The sequence below is a fragment of the Chlorocebus sabaeus genome, chromosome X (genome assembly GCF_047675955.1).
Source record: "Chlorocebus sabaeus isolate Y175 chromosome X, mChlSab1.0.hap1, whole genome shotgun sequence".
NCBI lineage: Eukaryota > Metazoa > Chordata > Mammalia > Primates > Cercopithecidae > Chlorocebus > Chlorocebus sabaeus.
The window spans coordinates 100,108,194-100,128,365 of NC_132933.1; the positions used below are offsets into that span (position 1 = coordinate 100,108,194).

The 20,172-nt window shown below is 48.1% G+C and overlaps 1 protein-coding gene and 1 long non-coding RNA gene across 8 annotated transcripts; one reads left to right on the top strand and one right to left on the bottom strand.

Annotated features, from left to right (window-relative positions):
* Positions 1-325: 325 nt before the first annotated feature.
* LOC103247428 (protein FAM156A/FAM156B) lies at positions 326-18,545 on the bottom strand. Of its 7 annotated transcripts, none has more exons than XR_012092020.1 (3): positions 16,070-18,161; positions 5,382-5,460; positions 326-2,033 (listed from the first exon to the last, which is right to left on the bottom strand). XR_012092020.1 is itself a non-coding variant. In XM_008019555.3 (3 exons), exon 3 carries the CDS (start codon positions 7,362-7,364, stop codon positions 6,723-6,725), a length of 642 nt encoding a protein of 213 aa, XP_008017746.1. In that variant the 5' UTR covers positions 7,365-7,481; positions 16,070-16,153; positions 18,219-18,464; the 3' UTR covers positions 6,042-6,722. The 7 variants fall into 7 exon arrangements, 2 of the variants coding, with proteins under 2 accessions (XP_008017746.1, XP_008017749.1); XR_012092023.1 differs by having other exon boundaries at positions 326-1,409; positions 1,760-5,460; XR_012092022.1 differs by having other exon boundaries at positions 326-1,413; positions 1,760-5,460.
* A 183-nt stretch (positions 18,546-18,728) lies between these two features.
* Positions 18,729-19,918, top strand: LOC140710870 (uncharacterized). Its single transcript, XR_012092025.1, has 2 exons — positions 18,729-18,931; positions 19,091-19,918. It is a non-coding gene; the product is annotated as an uncharacterized lncRNA (long non-coding RNA).
* The last annotated feature ends 254 nt before the right edge of the window (positions 19,919-20,172 follow it).

A 20,172-nucleotide genomic window follows, 5' to 3' on the forward strand; every position in this document is an offset into this window, starting at 1 on the left:
GTGCGACCTCACTTATATGTGGAATGTAAAATAATTAAACTCATATAAACAGAGAGTAGAATGGTGGTTGCCAGGGGCCGGTTGGGGCAGGGAGTGGAGGGTTGATGGTCAAAGTTGCAAAGTTTCAGTTATGCAAGATAAAGAAGTTTTAGAGATCTACTATATAGCATAATGCCTACAGCTAAAAACACTACTGTATACTTCAAATTTCCTAAAAGAGTAGATCTTTGGCTAAGTGTTCTTATCTCACACACACATAATAACAACAATAATAATAAAGAGGATGTGTGGAAAGTTAAAAAAAAAATAACTCGAGCATAGGAGACCCTCGCCAGAAACAACAATATATTTCATTGGCAAATGCAGCATGTTAACATGAAAATTTTGATTTCAGGACTATAGAGGAAAGCGAGCACAGTGTCAGCTGTAAAACAAGCACTCAAGCTACTTTGAATGTTTTTGACCTTTCCTTAGCCCGGGAAATCTATTAGCCCTAGAAACTGCCAGCATAGCAGGGAACAAAGACGTCCTGCTTTCCCTTTGACGAGGGACCTTGTGTTTCAGATATGCTTTACTTCCTACGAGGATGGTTCCGTTTCTGCAGCTGCCACCTCGGCTTTCATAAGAGTTGTTACAAAATGATACTCACGCTGGGGCCACATTCCACACCCGCTAAGTCAGACTCTCTGGGGACTGGGTCCGGCATCCGCTCGTGGACAAATGCTCCACGAGAGACCTGATGCACAGCTGACGTTGAGAGACATAAGCTCACCTGCCCTTCACCTGCCCTGTTGTTTTAAATATAACCTTGGACTCCATAGCCTTGTTTGTAGTGAATGAATTGGGAAAAAATGTAGGGGTTGCCTCTCCTTCAAGAGCATCTTTTGACATATTTATTCTACAGCCACATCAGAGCAGTTTCAAGGACTCAGGAGGGTGGTTATGCCACAGCTTTCCCTTTCTGGCCTGATACTCGGCAGGCCCAGGAGAGGGAGAAAGAAGAGCCTTGCAGGTGGAAAGGGGTCGAGAGTTCTGTTGTCTTGGTAACCGTGCTGCCACTCATCCCATTGGGGTGCTCAGCTCCGGCAGGGGCCCTGTGGGTGAGACACCACCCCTCCCCACTCTGGCTGTCTTCCTGTGCTCAGAGGTTGAAGCTAAGGGCTGAGGTTGGTTACCAGGGAAACTGAAGCCAGGTCCTTGAGATTGGTGAACAGAAAAACCGGCAGTGGAATTCAGGATGTAGCATGGATTATGGGAGCCTGCCCATAGACAGAGGATTGACAGTCACTAGTGCACGCACCCACAGGCTGCCTGCGCAGGAACCAGGAACGTGCGCACACCGTACACGGACACACACGTAGACATGTGCACTCACCAGCACTCCCTCTGCCCAGGTGTGCACAGTCTATCTGGCTGGAGCATCACGTGCACGTGGAGGAGCCGGGCGACCAGGCAGGACATGTAGGCAGGACGTGGAATAGGAAAAGAAAGGGGATATTGCTTACTGTTGTAGAAAAAATGACTGCATACCCTTTCCTCCACGACTTACGGTCACGTTTGCACTACATGTTTTAAATGGTTTCACTAAGGTTTAATTTGCTTGCCACAAACTTTCACGTACCTAAAGGGAATAATACAGAGAGATTAAGTAAATGTACAGAGTTTTGCAGCCCTCACCACCATCCAGTTTCAGAATACTTCCATCACCCCAGAAAGATCCCTGGTACCCACTAGCAGCAGTCAATCCCCATTACTTTACCTCCAGGCCCGCCCAGGCAACCAGTAAGCTCCTTTCTCTCTCTGTAGAGCTGCCTCTCTGGGCATTTCCTATAAACTGACTTGTGCAGTAAGTGGTCTTCTGTGTCTGACATTTGTCAGTTAGCATAACGTCTTGGAGGCGCAAACATGCTGTAGCGTGCATCAGTAGCGTGTTCCTTGTCATGGCTCAGTAACGTTCGGCTGTATGGATATACCACTTCTTTATCCCTTTACTGACTGGTAGACATTTGGCTTGTTTCCACTCTGGGGCCTTCCTGCAAAATGCTGCAGTGAACATCTGAGCACATACCTTGTGCAGACATGGTTTTATCACTAATGGGTATCAGATACTGTCAAATATTTTTCTCTGTCTATGAAGATGACGATATAGTTCCTGTCCTCTATTATATTAACAGGGTGGATTACCTTAACTGACATTTGAATGCATTCCTAGAGTAAACGTCACGTGGTCATGTTGCGTAACCCACTGTATGTGTCGCTGGATTGGGGTTTGCTAATATTTTCTTGGGGATTTTCGCATGCATATTCATGATGGATATTGGTTTATGGTATTCTTCTGCTGTCTCTGTCTGGCATTGCTATTATTATTATTATTATTATTATTATTGTTTTTGAGAGAAATCTCGCCTGTTGCCCAAGCTAGAGTGCAGTGGTGCGATCTGGGCTCACTGCAACCTGTGCCTCCCAGGTTCAAGCAATTCTCCTGCCTCTGCCTCTGCCTCCCGAGTAGCTGGGAATACAGGTGCCCACCACTATACTCGGCTAATTTTTGTATTTTTAGTAGAGTCGGGGTTTCACCATGTTGGCCAGGCTGGTCACAAACTCCTGACCTCAGGTGGTCCGCCCGCCTCGGATTCCCAACATGTTGGGGTTACATGCGTGAGCCACCACGCCCAGCCTCTGTCTGCCTTTAGTTGCAGGGTAATACAATTTTCAGAGGATGAGTTGGGAAATGTTCCCTCCTCCTCTACATTCTGAAAGAATCTGTGAAGGGCTGGTATTATGTATTTTGTAAATGTTGGATAGACTTCACCAGCGAGGCACTGGAACCTAGACTGTCCCTAGTGGGAAGATTTTTAATGTAGTCTTTCTATTTCCTTACATTCTCTGGGTCTACTCCGATGTCCCACGTGATCACTGCATTTGCACCTTTCCCTGTCCCAATCTTTCTCGCCTGCTGGTGCTTTTAGTTTGGTCTCTACTCTAAAATGTCGCATGCTGGACACCTGTGGACATCACAGGACTGCAGATCCTAGTTTGTAACTTGGGATAGTATGGTGTCTCAGATATGACCCCCAAGTCCCATCCACCCCCCAACACGCAGGTACAGGGACAAAGACCTGGAAGTGAGGATGTGGAGGGTGTGCCGAGTGCCTCAGTTACCGCCACCCACCCATTTCCCATGCCTGTTCCTGGAGACCCTGTGGCACTGTGCATCTGTGACCTCCCTGAGCAAGCCCCTGATGTCTGGTTTGTCCAACTCAGATCCTTCTCACTCCTTTCATCTCCTGGGACTGGGACCGCACAGGATCAAACACCCGTTCTCTGACACAACAATGCGTGCCTGCTAGCGTTTCAATATTTGTGTTCCCTCCAAAACTCACAGTGAAATTAATCCCCACTGCAACAGTGTTGGGAGGTGTGGAATAACAGCAGGTGTTTAGGCCATCGCGGCAGAGCCCTCGTGAGTGAATGAATGCTGCTATGAAAAGAGCTTGCAGAAGTCGGCTTGCTCTTTTCCACGTCTGCTATGTGAGGACATAACATTCTTCCCGGCTTGTCCTTCCACCTTTTGCCACGTGAGGAAATACCAAGAAGACTCTCACCAGATGCCAGATACCGGTACCTTCGTTTTGGACTTCCCAGCATCCAGGGTCATGAGAAATAAATTTGTTTCCATTACAAATTGCCAGCTGTCTTGGTTCATTTTACTTTGCTATAACAGAATACCTGAGACTGGCTCATTTCTAAAGAAAACTGGAAGCCAGGCACGGTGGCTCGTGCCTGTTAATCCCAGGACTCTGAGAGGCCAAGGTGGGAGGATCACTTCAGGCCTGAAGTTCGAGATCTGCCTGGGCAACACGGCCAGACACTATCTCTACAGAACATTTAAAGATTAGCCTGGCATGGCAGTACATCCTTGAGCTACTTGGGAGGCTCAGGTAGGAGGATCCCACCTGAGTTCAAGGCTGTAGCGAGCCATGATCGTGCCACTCCACTCTCGTCGGCAACAGAGCATCACCCTGTCTCTAAAAACAATTCATATAAATACACCTTTTAAATTAAAAGAAACAATTGGTTTATCTGGCTCACAATTCTGCTGGCTGAAACATTCATTTTTGGGCAACTGCATCTGGTGAGGGCCTCGGGCTGCTTCAACTCATGGTGGAAAGTGGAAGAGGAGCTGGCGTGTGCAACGAGATCACTTGGAAAGAAGGAAGGGAGAGAGAATCCAGGGAGGCCAGAATCTTGTGAACAATCCACTCTCCTGCGAACTAATTCATACCTGTGAGAGTAAGAACTCAGCCCAGCAGGATGGCATCACAGGACACTGAATCATTCATGAGGGATCCCTGCCATGACGCAAACACCTCCCCCTAGGACCCACCTCCCAACACTGCAGCACTGGGGATTCAACTTCAACCTGACTCTTGGTGGGGATAAACACACCATATCCAATCCAGAGCACCCAGCCCGTTGTATTTCATGATATAGCGGAAGGACACAGACTAAGATGGGGTCAGCTCTCTCTCCCTGATGAATCGCTCAATCCCCCGGAGCAGGGCTACCTCTGCAACTCCTCCTCACCTCCCCACCATGACAGTCGACGTAGCCCAGAAGGGAGAGAGGCAAGGTGAGAAAATGGAAACCCTGATGATTGCTGAAATGATGACTGTCACTGGCAGCACGGACCTGGTGTGCTTACTGGGCTGACTGAGAAGGTCTGCAGAGAGCATCTAAGTGGCTGCAGAGTCAGACAAATGCATGCATCTCTGGCCACCACCTTAGACCTGCACAAACTCTCCGCAAGGTGGGGATGATTGTACCTGGCCCACGGCACTGTGTGGAGGATTCAGCAATGGATCTCACCAAGACCTGGTGCTACCAGCTATGAAATGAGCACCAAAGCCCGGCTCTAGGCACTTCACCCACAGCCTTCACAGAGGTGAACTGCTGAAGGGGGCCAGCTCCGATCCCAGCCTGCCTAGGTTCGGGTGCTGGTTCGGATGCTTGTTCTACCTCTTACTGCCTGTGCCACCGTGGCCTAGTTCCCTCTTTGGTGTTCTGCCTTCCAAATTCATAAAGCGGAACTGAAAATATTGCTAGAGGATGGGTGTGTGGGAGTGGAGGAAGGCAGCTGACATACAGAAATGGGGAAAATACCGTCAGAACCCTAGGAAACATCAGCCAAAGGGCAACGCCTTGAACCCTTTTGAAACCCGAACCCCATGAAGCCCTCCGAGATTCACCGGTCTGCATTTAGGCCTTTGTGTTTCAAGAAGGAATAGCCCTGCTTTTTTTTTCCCTTCTCCCCTGGAGCTAGGTCAGTTCAACTGTCAACTCTCTCATGAGATCTCAGCATCAGAACCTAAGACACTTACCTGTTTTCAAGCCACTTCTGTCGGCAGGAGACGCATAGACTTTTGCAGCAAGACAGCTCTGAGGACTACCTAAAACAGACTGACACAAAGCAGAATTTGTTTTCAGTTCAGAGGAGTCACACGGGTACTGGCTGGGTTCACATCTCAGGATTCTGCAGAGGTTAAGAAAAGGAGAGAGATTTAATCATTTGTGCCTCCTGAAATTAAAAGACACACATGTCTAAATCCCAATAAGATGTTGGAAGAACCCAAGGATGCTCTGGTTCTGACAAAGCGGGTGCAAACTGTTGCTCAGGTTCAGCCACCTGGGCCCACCACACAACAAGCAATGGCGCCGCAGCCCCTAAGCCAGGGCACCAGCACCAACACGCAGGGCTCTCACCGTGGGTGGTGGACTCTGCTTCCAAGTCTCCTGTGCACAGGAAGCCTCTCTTCAAAGTCATGGCCCTGCCTCGCTGGTCTGGATGCTGGTCCCGCTGCAGGGCTCAAATAGTGACTGGGCTGTTCTCTGGTGCCCTCCCTCCCCCGTTCCCAGTCTCCACAGCGTAGAGCTTCCCTCAGTAAACCCGGATCCCCTGCTTGGGGAGATTTCAAGGTAGTCAGCTCAGATCTAATGAGAAACAAACCAATACTGAGGAACAAACCTGAATTCTACACCCATTTTCCATTCCTACATATATTTATTTGGTACTGATGATGAAGAACCCCATCAGAAATTCCTGCAAGGGAGAATACTACTCGGCTGTTAGGGGTATTGCAATATTTACATACATGTAGCTTACCACATACATAAATGATTACACAAACAGTACAGCGGTGAACCAGCCAAGTTCTCATTCCACATCCCTTTCCCACACTGCGTTTAGCTGCCCATTCTTGAAACGATCTCAGGGCAGCACATTGCATTTCAACAGGCCTAGTGCTGCTTCTCAGAGGCAGTCAACTCAATGGTGCAAAAGCACAGGACAGCGACGAGGCATTCACACTACACAGACATGTGATCTCTTACTGACAGCAGGAAGGGAAGAGAGATGGAGATCCCGGGTGGGAAAGCAACAACATGCATCACGGGAGCCACGTGAGATGCGGCGAGGACCGCTGGTATGCAGCGTCCCTTGCCAAGGAATGCCTCACAGCCATCCGAGAATGGCAGGCACGAAAGATGAGGACCTTCCTGGGGTCGGTCAAGCATCATGCTGGGAGGATTCCCACGTGTCCCGGCACACAGGTCCTGGCGCTCATCCGACCACAGCTTGGTGTCTGGTCCCCAAAATGGGCCCACACCCAGGCGCTGCCAACACGGCAGTCCCTTTGGGTCTCCATCCCATGTGGGTGCACGTCTCAGTTTTCCTCTAACCACTGCTTCAGCAGCCTCTGAAACATTATTTTGCTCTCCTGCTGCCTCTCTCGCTGGCGCTTCTCCTCTGTCTCCTGTGGTTGGAGTGCTGCTTCGGGCAGAGGCCCGGGCTGGTTGGTGCCTAGGCTGAGGGTCAAGCCACTGAGGCCCTGCACCAGCGTCTCCCAGGAAGAGGGTTGTGGGGCCCTGTTACTCTCCCCAGGGATCCCAGAAAGATTTGGCCTGTGGCTCTGGCAGTATCGACATTCACATCGGAATCGATTCTGACCTCGGTCACCTAACGGGGAGACTCTGGCTTCCCTCCCAACAGCATAGGGGGCCATGTGATCGCGGTGTCTCCTCCTCACGTGCCGCAGGAACGCTTTCTTCCTCTGAAGGAACTCCAGCCTCTCCCACTGCCGCTCTTCCAGCGTCTTCTCCTCTCTGTACCGCTGGTGGAGCAGCCCCTCTGGGAGAGGCACAGCCTGGCTGGGGCCAGGATCGGGGCTCAGGTTACTGAGGCCCATCATCGGCTGTTCTGAGTGAGAAGGCTGAGAGGACGCTGGATCTTCCTGGGAAGTCTCTGCAGCTGTCATCAGGGAAGATTTGGAAGGTGATGCTGGATTCCGTTTCTGGAGTGGATCCATGGAGGTCTGGTCCCAGCTGGAAGCCCTGCCAGGCCCTTGGGTCCAGAAAAGGAGGTGAAGCTGAAGGTTCTCAGACACGAAGAAGGTAGCGAGGAATATGTGCGGGCAGAACCCAGACTGCAACACAAGGTGATAAGACCAGAAGAAAACACATGATTATTCATCTTACTCAACCTCTCTGTCCCTCCACTTCCTGTGTGTAGAATGGAGATTATACAGAGACCCTGTCCTAGGCTGCTTCTGAGGATGACGTGAGATCATACATGTCACCAGCTTAGAATATTAATGCCATCTAATAAAGGATTTAGAAATGATACCAACTAATGCATCCACGTGACACGGAGTGCAAAAGGCTGCGATGCAGTTCGACGATGTCAATTCCATGCTGACACTTTCCAACCCCTTCCCAAGCATCATTGGTAGAATAATCAAGGCGTGACTCACAGATGCTCTGCCCATGAGTGTTCATTTTTCATCCATTCACAAGGAAGACTTTTACTCAACTGTAAGCGTTTGCACCATGGGGACACACCCTTTTGTATGTTCACCTTCCCGACCACTGGGTTTGCATCTAGTCAAAAGGGCTGCTCATGCCTATGGAAATCGTTTCCAAATTCCGAGTGTGGATAAGAATTTATTTTACTAAATAACAGAAGCAAAAACCCCCGGGAGACTTCAAAGAGAAAAACACATAGATGAATTCAATTAATCCAAAAGCTGGTTCTTTGAAGTGATCAATGAAATTGATACACCCGTGGCAGGACAGGCTGGGAAAAAACAGGGCAAAGAAACAAGTTACCAGTTATCAGGAATGCAAGAAGAGACTGCACTCCAGACCCAGAAAACATAAAAGGGTCAATATGGTAAGAACACACACGACTCTACAGATTCATATTCCACAGGTCAGAGGAAATGTAGCACATACTTGAAAACCACAGGCTATGGAAACTCACACAGGATGGATTTCAAACACTGAACTGTGTCACAGTCCTGTATGTTTTAAAGAAGTCGAATTCACAGGCAAACATTTGCAAAACGATCTCTGGGCCGCAACAGTTTCACTGGCCAATTCTACCAAACGTTTAATGAACAAATATCACCAACTTACCCAACTTCTTCTAGGAAACAAAGCAGAGGCAATGTGCCCCACTGATTTTATGAGGCCAGCACCGCAGGGATACCAAGAAAAGGACAGACCAGTATTCTTTCCTAATACAGGCACCAAAGTATTCAACAAAACTTAGTAATTGGAATTCAGCAGTATGTGAGAAGAATAGTAAGCCACCATCAAGTGGGTTTTATAGCAGGAATGCAAGGGTTGTTCTTCCCACACCTGAAAATCAACCAATGTAATCCACAGATTGAGAGATAAGATGAAGAACAAAAATGACAGGATCACATTAAGCTACGCAGAAAAACCATTCAATAAGATGCCAAGTCCACTGGTGATATAAAAGCTGTAGCACACTAGGAACACAAGACAACTTCTTCAACCTGAAAAAGGGCGTGTACAGTCAAACCTACAACAAACAAGCCACTTAATGGTCAACGACTGGATGCTTTCTGCCTAAGGATGCGAACCAGGCAAGGACGTCCACTCTCACCACAGCTATTCAACGTCACGCTGGAGGCCTAGTCAGTGCTATAATGCCAGAAGAGTCATGGCACACATCGGAGAAAGCAAGAAACCAAAGTACTCCTTTTCATATATCCTGTGATCGTCTACATGAAACAACCAATGAATCTCCTCCAGACTCTCAGAGCTAATAAGAGCTTACTGCTCATTAATGAGAGCTTAGCAGCGATACAGGAGAGAAACTCAACACACAGAAAACAATCCTATGAGTAACTGGAAACCTAAATTTAAGAAATAATACTGTTTTACAAAAGCTACAAACACAACGAAATGGTTATGTATAGAGCGAAAATACATGGAAGGGGTCTGCATGCCCAAAACTATTATACGGTAATGAAGAAATCAAAGATGATTTAGTTAAATGGAGAGAAACAATGTGTTCCCATATTTAAAGACCCCAAAAGGTTAAAAGTCCATTGTCCCCAATTTGATCTGGAGAATGAATGCAGTCCCTGCCTATCAGAATCCTTGAGGGACATTTGCATATATAAACAAGCGGATTCTACAATTCACGTAGAATATTTGATGTTTCAAAAAGCAGAAGGGATTTAGAGAGGTCATATTATCAGATTTTCAGATTTGCTCTAAAGCTGTAACAATCGAGATTGCTGGCTTACAGGGGTAGACGAGTAGATCCATGGAATAAAAGAGTCCATGAATCAATCCATCCATAGAAATGTGTCCAATAAGTTTTGACATGGGTGTGAAAGGGAATCCAATGGAGAAGGGATAAGCTTTTCAATGCATGAGGTGGCCTATCCTTATGCAAAAAGATGCACCTCAACCTCAACCTTTACATGCAATTAAGGAAAAAGGGTTCAGAGACCTACAAACCGAAGTTCAATACTAAGACTTTTGGGAGAAACCGTAGGAAGACATCTTTGTGAAGGGAGGCTAGGACATGACCTGAGATGCATGATCCATGGAAAGGAAAGATGGATGAATAGGAGTTTGGCAAAATTTAAAACTCTGGCTCTGGCCGGGCGCGGTGGCTCCTGCCTGTAATCCCAACACTTTGGGAGGCCAAGGTGGGCAGGTCACTTGAGTTCAGTTGTTCGAGGCCAGCCTGGCCAACATGGTGAAACCCCGTCTCTAACAAAAAATACAAAAATTAGCTGGCGTGGTGGCACATGCCTGTAGTCCCCAGCTACTGGGGAGGCTGAGGCAGGAGAATTGCTCGACCCAGGAGGCAGAGTTTGCAGTGAGCCGAGATCGAGCCACTGTCCTCCAGTCTGGGCGACATAGCGAGCCCCTGTCTCTAGATAAATAGAATAGAATAGAATAGAATAGAATAGAATAGAATAGAATAGAATACAACACAACACCACACAACACAACACAACTTTGGCTGTGTAAGAGCCAGTGTGTTCAGAGAATGAAAATCGAAGTTGCACCACTAGGAGGAAATGTTTGAGAATCACCGACCTGACAGATCCTATATCCAAAATACATGGCGCATTTTCAAAACTCCACAATAAGAAAATCAACACCCCACTAGAAAATGGGGGAAAAACTTGAACGGGAGCACAAGAAACCATATTTAACATCATTCAGCATTAGGGGAATGCAAATTAACACTGTGAAGACTGGCAAGGCCAAGCAAGGAGAACATGTTGGGCGACTGGAACTCTCACACTTCGCAATTGGGAGGGCGAAATGGCACAGCAACTTTGAGAAGGAGTTTGGCAGTTTCTTGTAAGTCAAACAGATGTTGACCATAGGACCCAGCCATCCCACTCCTTGGTATCTACTCTAGAGAAATGAAAACTTAGGTTCACAGAAAAGCCTGCACTGAATTGTAAAAGCAGCTCGACGCAAAACTGCCCCACACTGGAGTGAGGAAAATGTCATTCAGTAGAAGGATGGCTGAACGCCTGTGGTCTTCCACACAGCGAAACTGCTTTCGTGAAAAAAGAACAGCCTATGACAGAGGCATCTGACACTCATCCAAGATGTTCGTAGGGCCAAAAGAAGGAAGCCCGCCTCACAAGGCCACAAACTGTTTGGTGCCATTGACATAACACTCTCCCCAAGACAAACCTAGAGGGAAGGAAATAGATCACTTTACACCAGGGATGATGGATGAAGAAGGGGTAACCGCAGTGGGGCAGTTCCTGGGAGCACCCTGGGGTGATGGGACTGTTCTGGATCCTGACTGTGGTGGTGGTGGCGACAAGAATGTATGCCTGTCAAAGCTCACAGAACTGTACTCCTGAGGGAAAAAAGTCAATCTTCCTGTAGGTTAAGTGAAAAAACCCAATGGCATATTTTGTAGTAAGGGTATCTCTCTGTATTGTTTTGATAAATACATCTTGGATGAATGCAACCAAAAATTGACATTAAATGCTAAATGGAAACTTTAGATCAGCCTTCCAGGCTCTATTCTTTTTATTTTATTTTTTGAGACAGTCTCGCTGTGTCGCCCAGGCTGGGGTGCAGTGGTGCAATCTCGGCTCACTGCAAGCTCCGCCTCCCGGGTTCACGCCATTCTCCTGCCTCAGCCTCCGAGTAGCTGGGACTACAGGCGCCCGCCACGCCCGGCTAGTTTTTTGTATTTTTAGTAGAGATGGGGTTTCACCATGTTAGCCAGGATGGTCTCGATCTCCTGACCTCGTGATCCACCCGCCTCGGCCTCCCAAAGTGCTGGGATTACAGGCTTGAGCCACCGCGCCCGGCCCCAGGATCTATTCTTTTGACAAACGTGGAAACCAAGAATTCACTAGTTTTCTTCAGAGGATACTGGTCCTGTGAATGTTTATTCACCAAATCGTGGCTATCAGCACACACTGGGGTAAGAAAGACAGAATCATATCAGAAACAGTTCGAATATGTACTGAACACACACACACACATAAACACACACACACATCCCAGAAAGAGTTCTTATCCTTTCAGACATTGCAGCCTATCTTTCCTATGAGTTGGTTCCCTGACATCCTTTGGGCCACCACTATCTGACACAAACAGTTATGTGTGGAACATTTGGAAAATGATCTTAACCCAATTACATCCCAACCAATTCTTATGTGTCACAAGGACTCTGTCAGGATCTATTTCTACATGTAGAACGCCAATTCTCAGAGAGCGAATAGACCTTACAACCCCCATCCCCCCTTTTTGTTGCTTTTTTGTTTTGTTTTGTTTTGAGGCGGGGAGTCGCTCTGTTGCCCAGTGTAGTGTACAGTGGCAGAATCCTGGCTCACTGTAACCTCTGCTTCCTGGGCTCAAGTGATCCTCCAGCCTCAGACTCCTGAGCAGCTTGCACTATAGGCGTGAGCCACCATGCCCGGCTAATTTTTGTATTTTTTCTAGGGACGGGATTTCGCCATGTTGCCTAGGCTGGTCTCAAACTCCTGAGCTCAAAGTGATCTGCATGCCTCAGACTCCCAAAGTGTTGGGATTACAGGCGTGAGCCACTGTGATCAGCCACAAACACCTTTATAGGAAGAAATATAGAGATTTTGGAGACATGAATTGACAACTGGCCTGCATAGTCATCGCTATTTTCTCTCTTCCTCCCTCCAGCAATTTTGTGAAATGAAACATTTTACCATCTTATGTGTAGGTTCATCCAGAGTCTCAAACCACGCTCACGGAGTTGCTCATGATCCCTGACAGAGGCATTAAGGACAATGAAGCCTAGAGAAGTCTGTTGTGTGTGCAGAGGGGAGCAGCTGCAGCAATACATGTGACTTCCCTTCCTTCATCATCTCACCAGTCATTCCTTCAACAGGCACTTGCCCCCAGGTAAAAGACCTTGGTATCAAAAATCTCTGCGTGAAACACCACAGCCTCAAGTTTCCTGCATCATGTCAGGCAGCTACTGAAGAGAGGGAAGGACTACTGGAGACAGGGAACCCAGACAGTTTACCGGCCAGACCTTCACCAGGAGAGGTGATTTTTGGGTACTGATTCCCCACTGTGATGGTTTTATTGGTCAACTCAGCCAGGCTTGTTGCGCAGTCCCCTTTGGTCAAATGCTACTCTAGATGTTGCTGTGAAGGGATTTGTGGATGTGATTAACATTTACAACCAGGCTGGGCAAGGTGGCTCATGCCTGTAACCCCAGCATTTTGGGAGGTCAAGGAGGGTGGATCACTTGAGGTCAGGAGTTCAAGACCAGCCTGACCAACATGGCGAATCCATGTCTCTACTAAAAATACAAAAATTAGCCAGGTGTGGTGGTGGGTGCCTGTAGTCCCTGCTACTAGGGAGGCTGAGGCAGGAGAATCGCTTGAACCCAGGAGGCAGAGGTTGCAGTGAGCCGAGTTTGTGCCACTGCACTCCAGCCTCAGTAACAGAGAGACTGTCTCAAAAAACAAACAAACAAAAACGATTTACATCAGAAGACTTTAAGTAGAACATGTGACCCTGCACGATAGGGGTGGTTTCATCCAATCAGTTTAAGGCCTGAAGAGCAAAGACTGAGTCTTTCCAGGAAGAAGCTATTCGGCCTCAAGGCTGCAACATAGAAACCCTGCCTGAGTTTTTAGCATGCTGGTCTGCTCACAGATTCAACTTAAGACTGTAAGATCAACTCTCATCCAAATCTACTGCCATGTGACCAGTCCTCTGGATTTCTGCCTTGCCAGGACTCACACTGCCATGAGCCCACTCCTTTAACAAAATAAATCACCCGATAGAGAGAGAGGCATAGATATATAGAAATTTTATTTGTTCTCTCTTTTTTGGAGGATCTGGATTAATAACCTTGCAATATACCACATCTTTCTGTAGTCCAGCCCAAAAACATTGACCAAGTTACCATATAATCATGGGCCAAGTGATATGGATTGAAAGAAGTCTGCTAGAAAATGGCTTCCATTTATTTCGTGCTTCCATGTGCCAGGTAAAGTGAGTTAGGTCTTTTATGTCCCTTATTGTTGAAGAAAAAACTGGGTTCTTGTCATATGACCAGGAAAATTTAGGAACGTGGACACGTTGTAGGGTGAGTAGGGCAGGGTTTATTGGGTGAAATGGAAAAAAAGAAAGCGGTACTCTCAGCAAAGGGAGAGTCTTGTTCGCAGGCTCTCACCTTACAGGTTGCATCCCAGCCCACCACACAGGAACTGAAGAGGCCAGGCTGCTCCCCTCTACAAGCGGTGTGAACTTCTCCTGGCTCCACCCCTTGCCCCAGTGCACAGTTGGGCATTATTCAGATAGAATTAGTCGGGAAAAGGCAGGCTTCATCCGGTACTAGCAGTCCGGTTTTTCAGCCTTCAGGCTGTTTTAGGCTTGAAGGCAAGGTTTCCCCCAGGGACCCTTAGCTGTCTCCCGTCTCTATCATTATCTCATTTAGATCTCCCAATCAACCTCTAAAGTAGGTAGAAGTATTGGCATTTTAGAAATAAGGAATTTGAGGCTTCAGGAGAGAGACAGACTTCAGTGGTAGGGTCTCCAGTGGAAGCTTTTGCCAGTGAAAGCTGCTGAGTCTCGATGGGAGGGAAAAGACATTGGTGAGAGAAGGTGGCACCAGGTCATGGAGAGCTTTCAATGCCATGCAAGAGCAACAACAACAAAAATCATACTTGCTCTGTGACCTGTCCAGAGACAGCCCCCAAACTGGAAGCAACCCTAGCCCTCCTGCAGACAGAAGTGGAGGTGAAGCGAGTGGATCCGGACAACATAAGATGATACGTATTGATGGTTCCCACATGGGGCCACCTACAAGGGAACAGCTGGCATTATGTGGAGGGGTCTTTGATGCTGAGAAAAAAAAACCTAAGGAAAGTGTGGGAGAGAACAAAAGAGACTCTAGGGCTGGCCAGAGAAGTCTAATGTGATTGTCATGATTTTTGCTGTAGGAGATGCAGTGCAAGGCCCTTCTTCCAAAGTAACCCATGGAGCCATCTGTTGTAGCGAGAAGCAACATGTCAGGCTCATTTCTACAAACTTTCTTTGCCTGACTTCATGATGTACTCACAAACACACCCCTCTCAGTTTGGTATTGTTAGTATAAAAAATAAAAACCCACTTCACAAGTGAGGATGACAATTTTCTCAAGGTTATATGATTGCCATGGAGAGAACTGGGTTGGAAGCCTGCCTAGAATCAGAGCTAGTGTCCCTAACCACTACACTCTATTGGGCTCTCAAAAAACATTCCCACAATGTCACCAGATCAAGACGTCTCTTTCAGCTGTGAGTAAAGAAAAATCCCTCATCAGTTAGGCCTGATCAGAAAGGCAACTCACCACCTCAGCAGGTAGAATGGGATGACGATGGACAGTTGGGGACTGCAATGGCTGAGACTTTTACCTCTAATTCATCCTGCAGGACTCAGCTGAGATAGCATTTCCCCCAGGAGGCCTTCTTCAAGCTCCTAAAATGCCCTGTATTTCCCCTGTCCCAGCCCCAATCCCACTCAGCTGTCAACAGATGGTTATTTCTCTGTCAACCCACTAGCCCAGGGGCTGAGAAAGGCTGGGGACTTTGTCTTGTTCACCCATCACAGAGCCTTGAGCCCAGTGGACATTTACAAATATCAAATGCAACAAGGAGGATGTGGGGCATTTACTTCAGTTTAAAGACACAGATTTCATTTAATAATCCCAATTAAACACGGAATTTTTTCTAGAAATGGCAAAATCCTACAGCAAAATGACTAAGATCCGTGCAAGGTCGCTGGGTGCTGAAAACTATGCTCCTAGTCTCATGTCATGTCATGGCAAGGGAATCTAACACCTAGCCATGCAACGCCACACAGATTGAGGAAAGAGTCTGTCCTACACACAACTTGCAGACGTTCTACATTTTTTATGCCTACACAGATTATCTCTATCCTACTGGGTCTGGAGTGGAGGAGATACAATTTTTAGCAGCTTTGTAACAAAAGAACAGGTAGTCAGTAAAGCCAGCGATGCCCATTTTTAAGAAACAAAGAAGAAAATGAAGACAGCAGTGAAGTGTGGTGCTGGTATCCGGGGTCTCCCAGCAGCTGAGTATATAGAGAAGCAGCGGGAGTACAACCAGGAGTCCAGGGAGGGGCACAGGGGAGGGACCAAGAGGAGTGGCCAGAGCAGCAAGAGGAAGACAAGGAGCAAGTTGGCTCTGGCGAGAATGGAGCTTACCTAGACTCACCCAAGGCAGTCAAGTCGCTGGGTTCACAAGGTCGATACTGTGGGTGTAGGCCGAGTGACTGTTACATCTTTCACCTAAAAAGAAAATAACCTCACTGGCCAGGTCACATTCCTCCAGGTATTTACTGAGGGTCCACTCCATTCAGTGGTACCTTCAGTGAATTATCAAATGCAGCCCCATCCCAAGGACACATCTCAGTCTGAGAAATAAAATACTGTCCAAGGAGCCAGGAATGGTGGCTCACGCCTCTAATCCAAGCACTTTGGGAGGCTGAGGTGGGAGGATTGTTTGAGCCCAGGAGTTTGAGACCAGCCTGAACAATAGGGCAAGATCACCGTCTCCAGAAAAATTTTAAAAAATTTAGCCAGGCATGATGCTGCACACCTGGGGTACCAGCTACTGGGGAGGCTGAGGTGGGACGATCACTTGAACCCAGGAGGTTGAGGCCAGTACAATCCAGCCTGGGTGACAGGTGAGACCATCCACCAAAACAAAAAAAAAAGACAACTATGGCAGGCATGAGACGGGGGTACTTCTGACACAGAGGAAGTCAAAACCACCATAGCCCAGGTGGTCAGGAACAGCTTCTCCCAGGGCATGCTATGATATATATTATCATCCCCAGTTGCAGATGAGGTAACAGGATCAGAGAGGTTAAGCAACTCACTCAAGGTCACACACCTAGGGAGTGGTGGTGACCATTTCTCACCGAGGTCTGCTGAAATACAAGTCACTTCACTATTTGTGACACCAATCTCTCTTTATATTGTCACCCATTTTAATTCGCATTAACTGACATCTACTTACCTGCGGCTCTCCTTACCTTCATATTCTCATAAGCGGCTAAATACGGTGTAGATTTCATTTTAGCACATCAGGCCCCTCCCTTAAAGAATCTAAACTTTCTGTGCCCAGCATGATTGCCCAGCCCAGAAGTGAACACTTATCTCAAATTAATCTTGCAACCACACACTAAGGAAAGGAAATGGATTACTGCCATGTAGAGATTTAATTTGGGTATTTCACAAATTCTGAACTACGATTTGAAATGTAACCACTGTCCAACCAGAAACAGTAAAAACTGCTTCCCTATGAAAAGTATTCACGGGAAATTTTATTAAATGCCAAAGCATTCCAGGTTAAGACACACTGCCCGTTTTACAGGGAGTTGTTGAGATTCTGCTCCTAAGAATACCGTAGTCATTTCTCTCTCCACTGTTAGTGCCCTGGTAAGCTCAGCCATCAAGGCCATTCGCTTTTCCTTTTGCGAGCAAACACACCAAACTACCCTCACACCCACGCACAAATCCAACGCACCCAACAGGGATACGTCAGTAGAGGGAAATGGTATTGGAGATGCAGATGGAAATCTGTGGCTACTCAGAGCACCACATTTCTGATGGCGCAGAGGGTTACCGCCCAGGGTCGCCTGTACTCCAGCAAGGTGGACGGCGGAGAGGCCCTCCTTCTCCAAACACGAAACCCAGCAGCTTGTGCGGCTACTGGACACAAATGGCCTGGACCATTCATTGCGCACGAATGCAGCAATCACAGCGCCCTTTAAACGCATGTCTACTCATATGTCAATCATGACCGTCTCTCTGTCACACGTCCGAGAAAGGGTTTGTCGGACGGTTTGTTTCAATAGGGGCAATGCAGTCCTCCTTGAAAACCCTCCAGTCACTGTGTCTCCTGCTGTGTGGTGGGAGAGGAGGTGGGAAGGGAGGTGATGCCAAGGACACGGTGATTTCTGAACCTGTTGAACACTGATCCTAGCCCAAGTGTAGCCCGGCCGGCTACGAATGCCTGGGGCGTCTCGGGATCCTCTTTCTCCGCTGAAAAAAGCCACCCCCAAGCAGGGAAAGAGAACGACGCCACCCCCAGAGTGCGCGACCGCCATTCCCATACTGGGGAGATATGGACGACGGGGAAAACCACCCGCTTCCTCCGAAAGCCCCGCTGCCGGCCGGCCCAACCCAGGGATTCGAGTCCCAAGACACCCTGGCCTGTGCTAGGGACAGCCTCGGTCTCGGCTTCTCGCTCTGTCTCTCTGAAAGTCTCTCTCACACCCCCGACCCCGCTCTCAGTCTCTCCCGCGCGCTCGCTCGCTCGCTCTCCGTCTCTCTCGGGCTCTCTCACGCGCGTTCTCGCTCCAGAGCTGGTTCCCGCCGTCCAGGCGCCAGCGCGGCGCCTTGTTTCCTCTGCCCCGGAAACGCAGCCCGGCCGGCTCGGAATTGAAGGGTTAAGACAACCGGGAGGAGCCGCCCACCGGCAGGCTAGACCGGCCACAGCGCGGAAGCTGGTGTCGGCGGGGTTGAGCTGGCGTCAGATGGATGCGACGGTGGCCAGAAACTGGACCTTCGATTGGCTGCCGCGAGCCGCCCGGGAGCCGGGAGAGGGAGCGAATGGGTATCTATGTGAGAGCGGCTGGGTGTTTTGTCGCGAACCCCTCCGCCCAGCTCGGCTGCGACAGGAGAAGGCGTGCAGGCCGCCCTTTCCGGAGGTGTGCCGCGGCGTTCCTGGAGCGACCCTCTCGGGAGCGTGTCTCGTGAACTGGACGAATGCTTCCGGAGGCTATGGGAGAGACTCCAGGAAGCGGACGTGACTTCATGGGCAGGCGACGAGGGAACTGGGCTGGAGGCATGGGAGGAGGCCGATTTTTCCTATGATTGGCTGGGAGGTTTGCGCCAGGGTGCGCCTCTGACCTGCCGTTTCATTTTCATTATTTACTGTTTTTGCATGAGCAGTACATGCACCCTTTAAAGACAAAAACTAAACAATTCAAGACATTGAAATGATTCAGGCTACTGCCGTAGGGAGAGCGCCCCAGAAGTGGAAATCACACTGTCGCAGTAAGCGTGGAGCGGGGTGGGGGTGGGGGAGTGTGTGTCTTTTACTTTCATAGGAAGGAGTAGACCGGTTTTAGTGGGGAGATTTATGGGGCAGGGTTGTTTTTGTAATCAGCGGAAGTCTCAGCCAGCTGAACAGGGAATGTTTCTCTCTGTGCCTAGCTACTTTCAGGAGGACAGACCTCCCGTCTAAGTGAATCATTCCTGAGAAAAAAGAACAAGGAGTGGTTGGGTCAGCGATCTGGAAGTCATGGCACAGAGTGGACAGACGGCATCCCTTATATAAGTCCCATGGATAATACTGGTCCTTTGTGGTCAACGATTTCCCAGAACACGAAAGTGTGCAGATATTTCTTTACCGTGGCATTTGTCAGGAGTCAAGCGACATGCAGCAATGTTTGTCCTAGCAGATACATGGATAGTAGATTGCTTTTTAACCCTGGAAGAAGACACCCTGTGAACAGAGTTTATAGTTTTCAAAAAGTAATGTTTTTGTGGTTTAAGTGAAGGAAGGAAACATGAACCATTATCCCAGAATATTATCATCATTTCATTTTACGAATTAAGTAACTGGCCTCAGAGAGGTTAAGTAACCTTCCCAAAGTCACAGAAGATATTTAAAAAATGGTGGAGTCTCGATTTAAATCCAGGTGTCTGTGACTTCATCCCCTTCATGCTGTGCAGCCATACACAGTCATTTCCAAATCCACCTCTCCCTGAATCTATAGATTTCCTGTGCCAACTGACAACCCCACAGGCCCGTTGCACTCACCTCCTCCCATCCAGCATCCTAGGCAGTTGGAGACGACTTCCCAGAGAAGAGTGTGTTAGAGAACCTGGGTCCCAAAGGCCCTACCCCAGCCCCTGGAAGGAGAGGTGGGCTTCAAGAGGAAGATTAGAAGATATGAAGGAAGAAGTATGTTTGTCTGAGGGACAGGCTGATAGGCCAATGTGGCACACACGTGATAATAAACACCAGTTACTTTGAATTTATGGTTTTTTTTTTTTTTTTTTTTTTTTTTTTTTAGTATTGGCAATACATGCTGAATGGTGGTGATACCCAAAGCAGATAGATAAAAATCAAGCCACTGTATGGGCAAGTTGAGACATTCCCATTTTACCTGGGAGGACCTGACAAGAAAATACCACTCTGCGGTATAAAAGAACTGTCTCCTAGACTCAACGAATGAAACAAATTAGTCATTTTTTCTAACTATTCTTATTCTTCTATTACAGATGAGGCA

Bases quoted from the DNA above. Each gene is read 5' to 3' on its own strand.
- LOC103247428 (XM_008019558.3), bottom strand. From the start codon at position 7,364: ATGGATCCACTCCAGAAACGGAATCCAGCATCACCTTCCAAATCTTCC.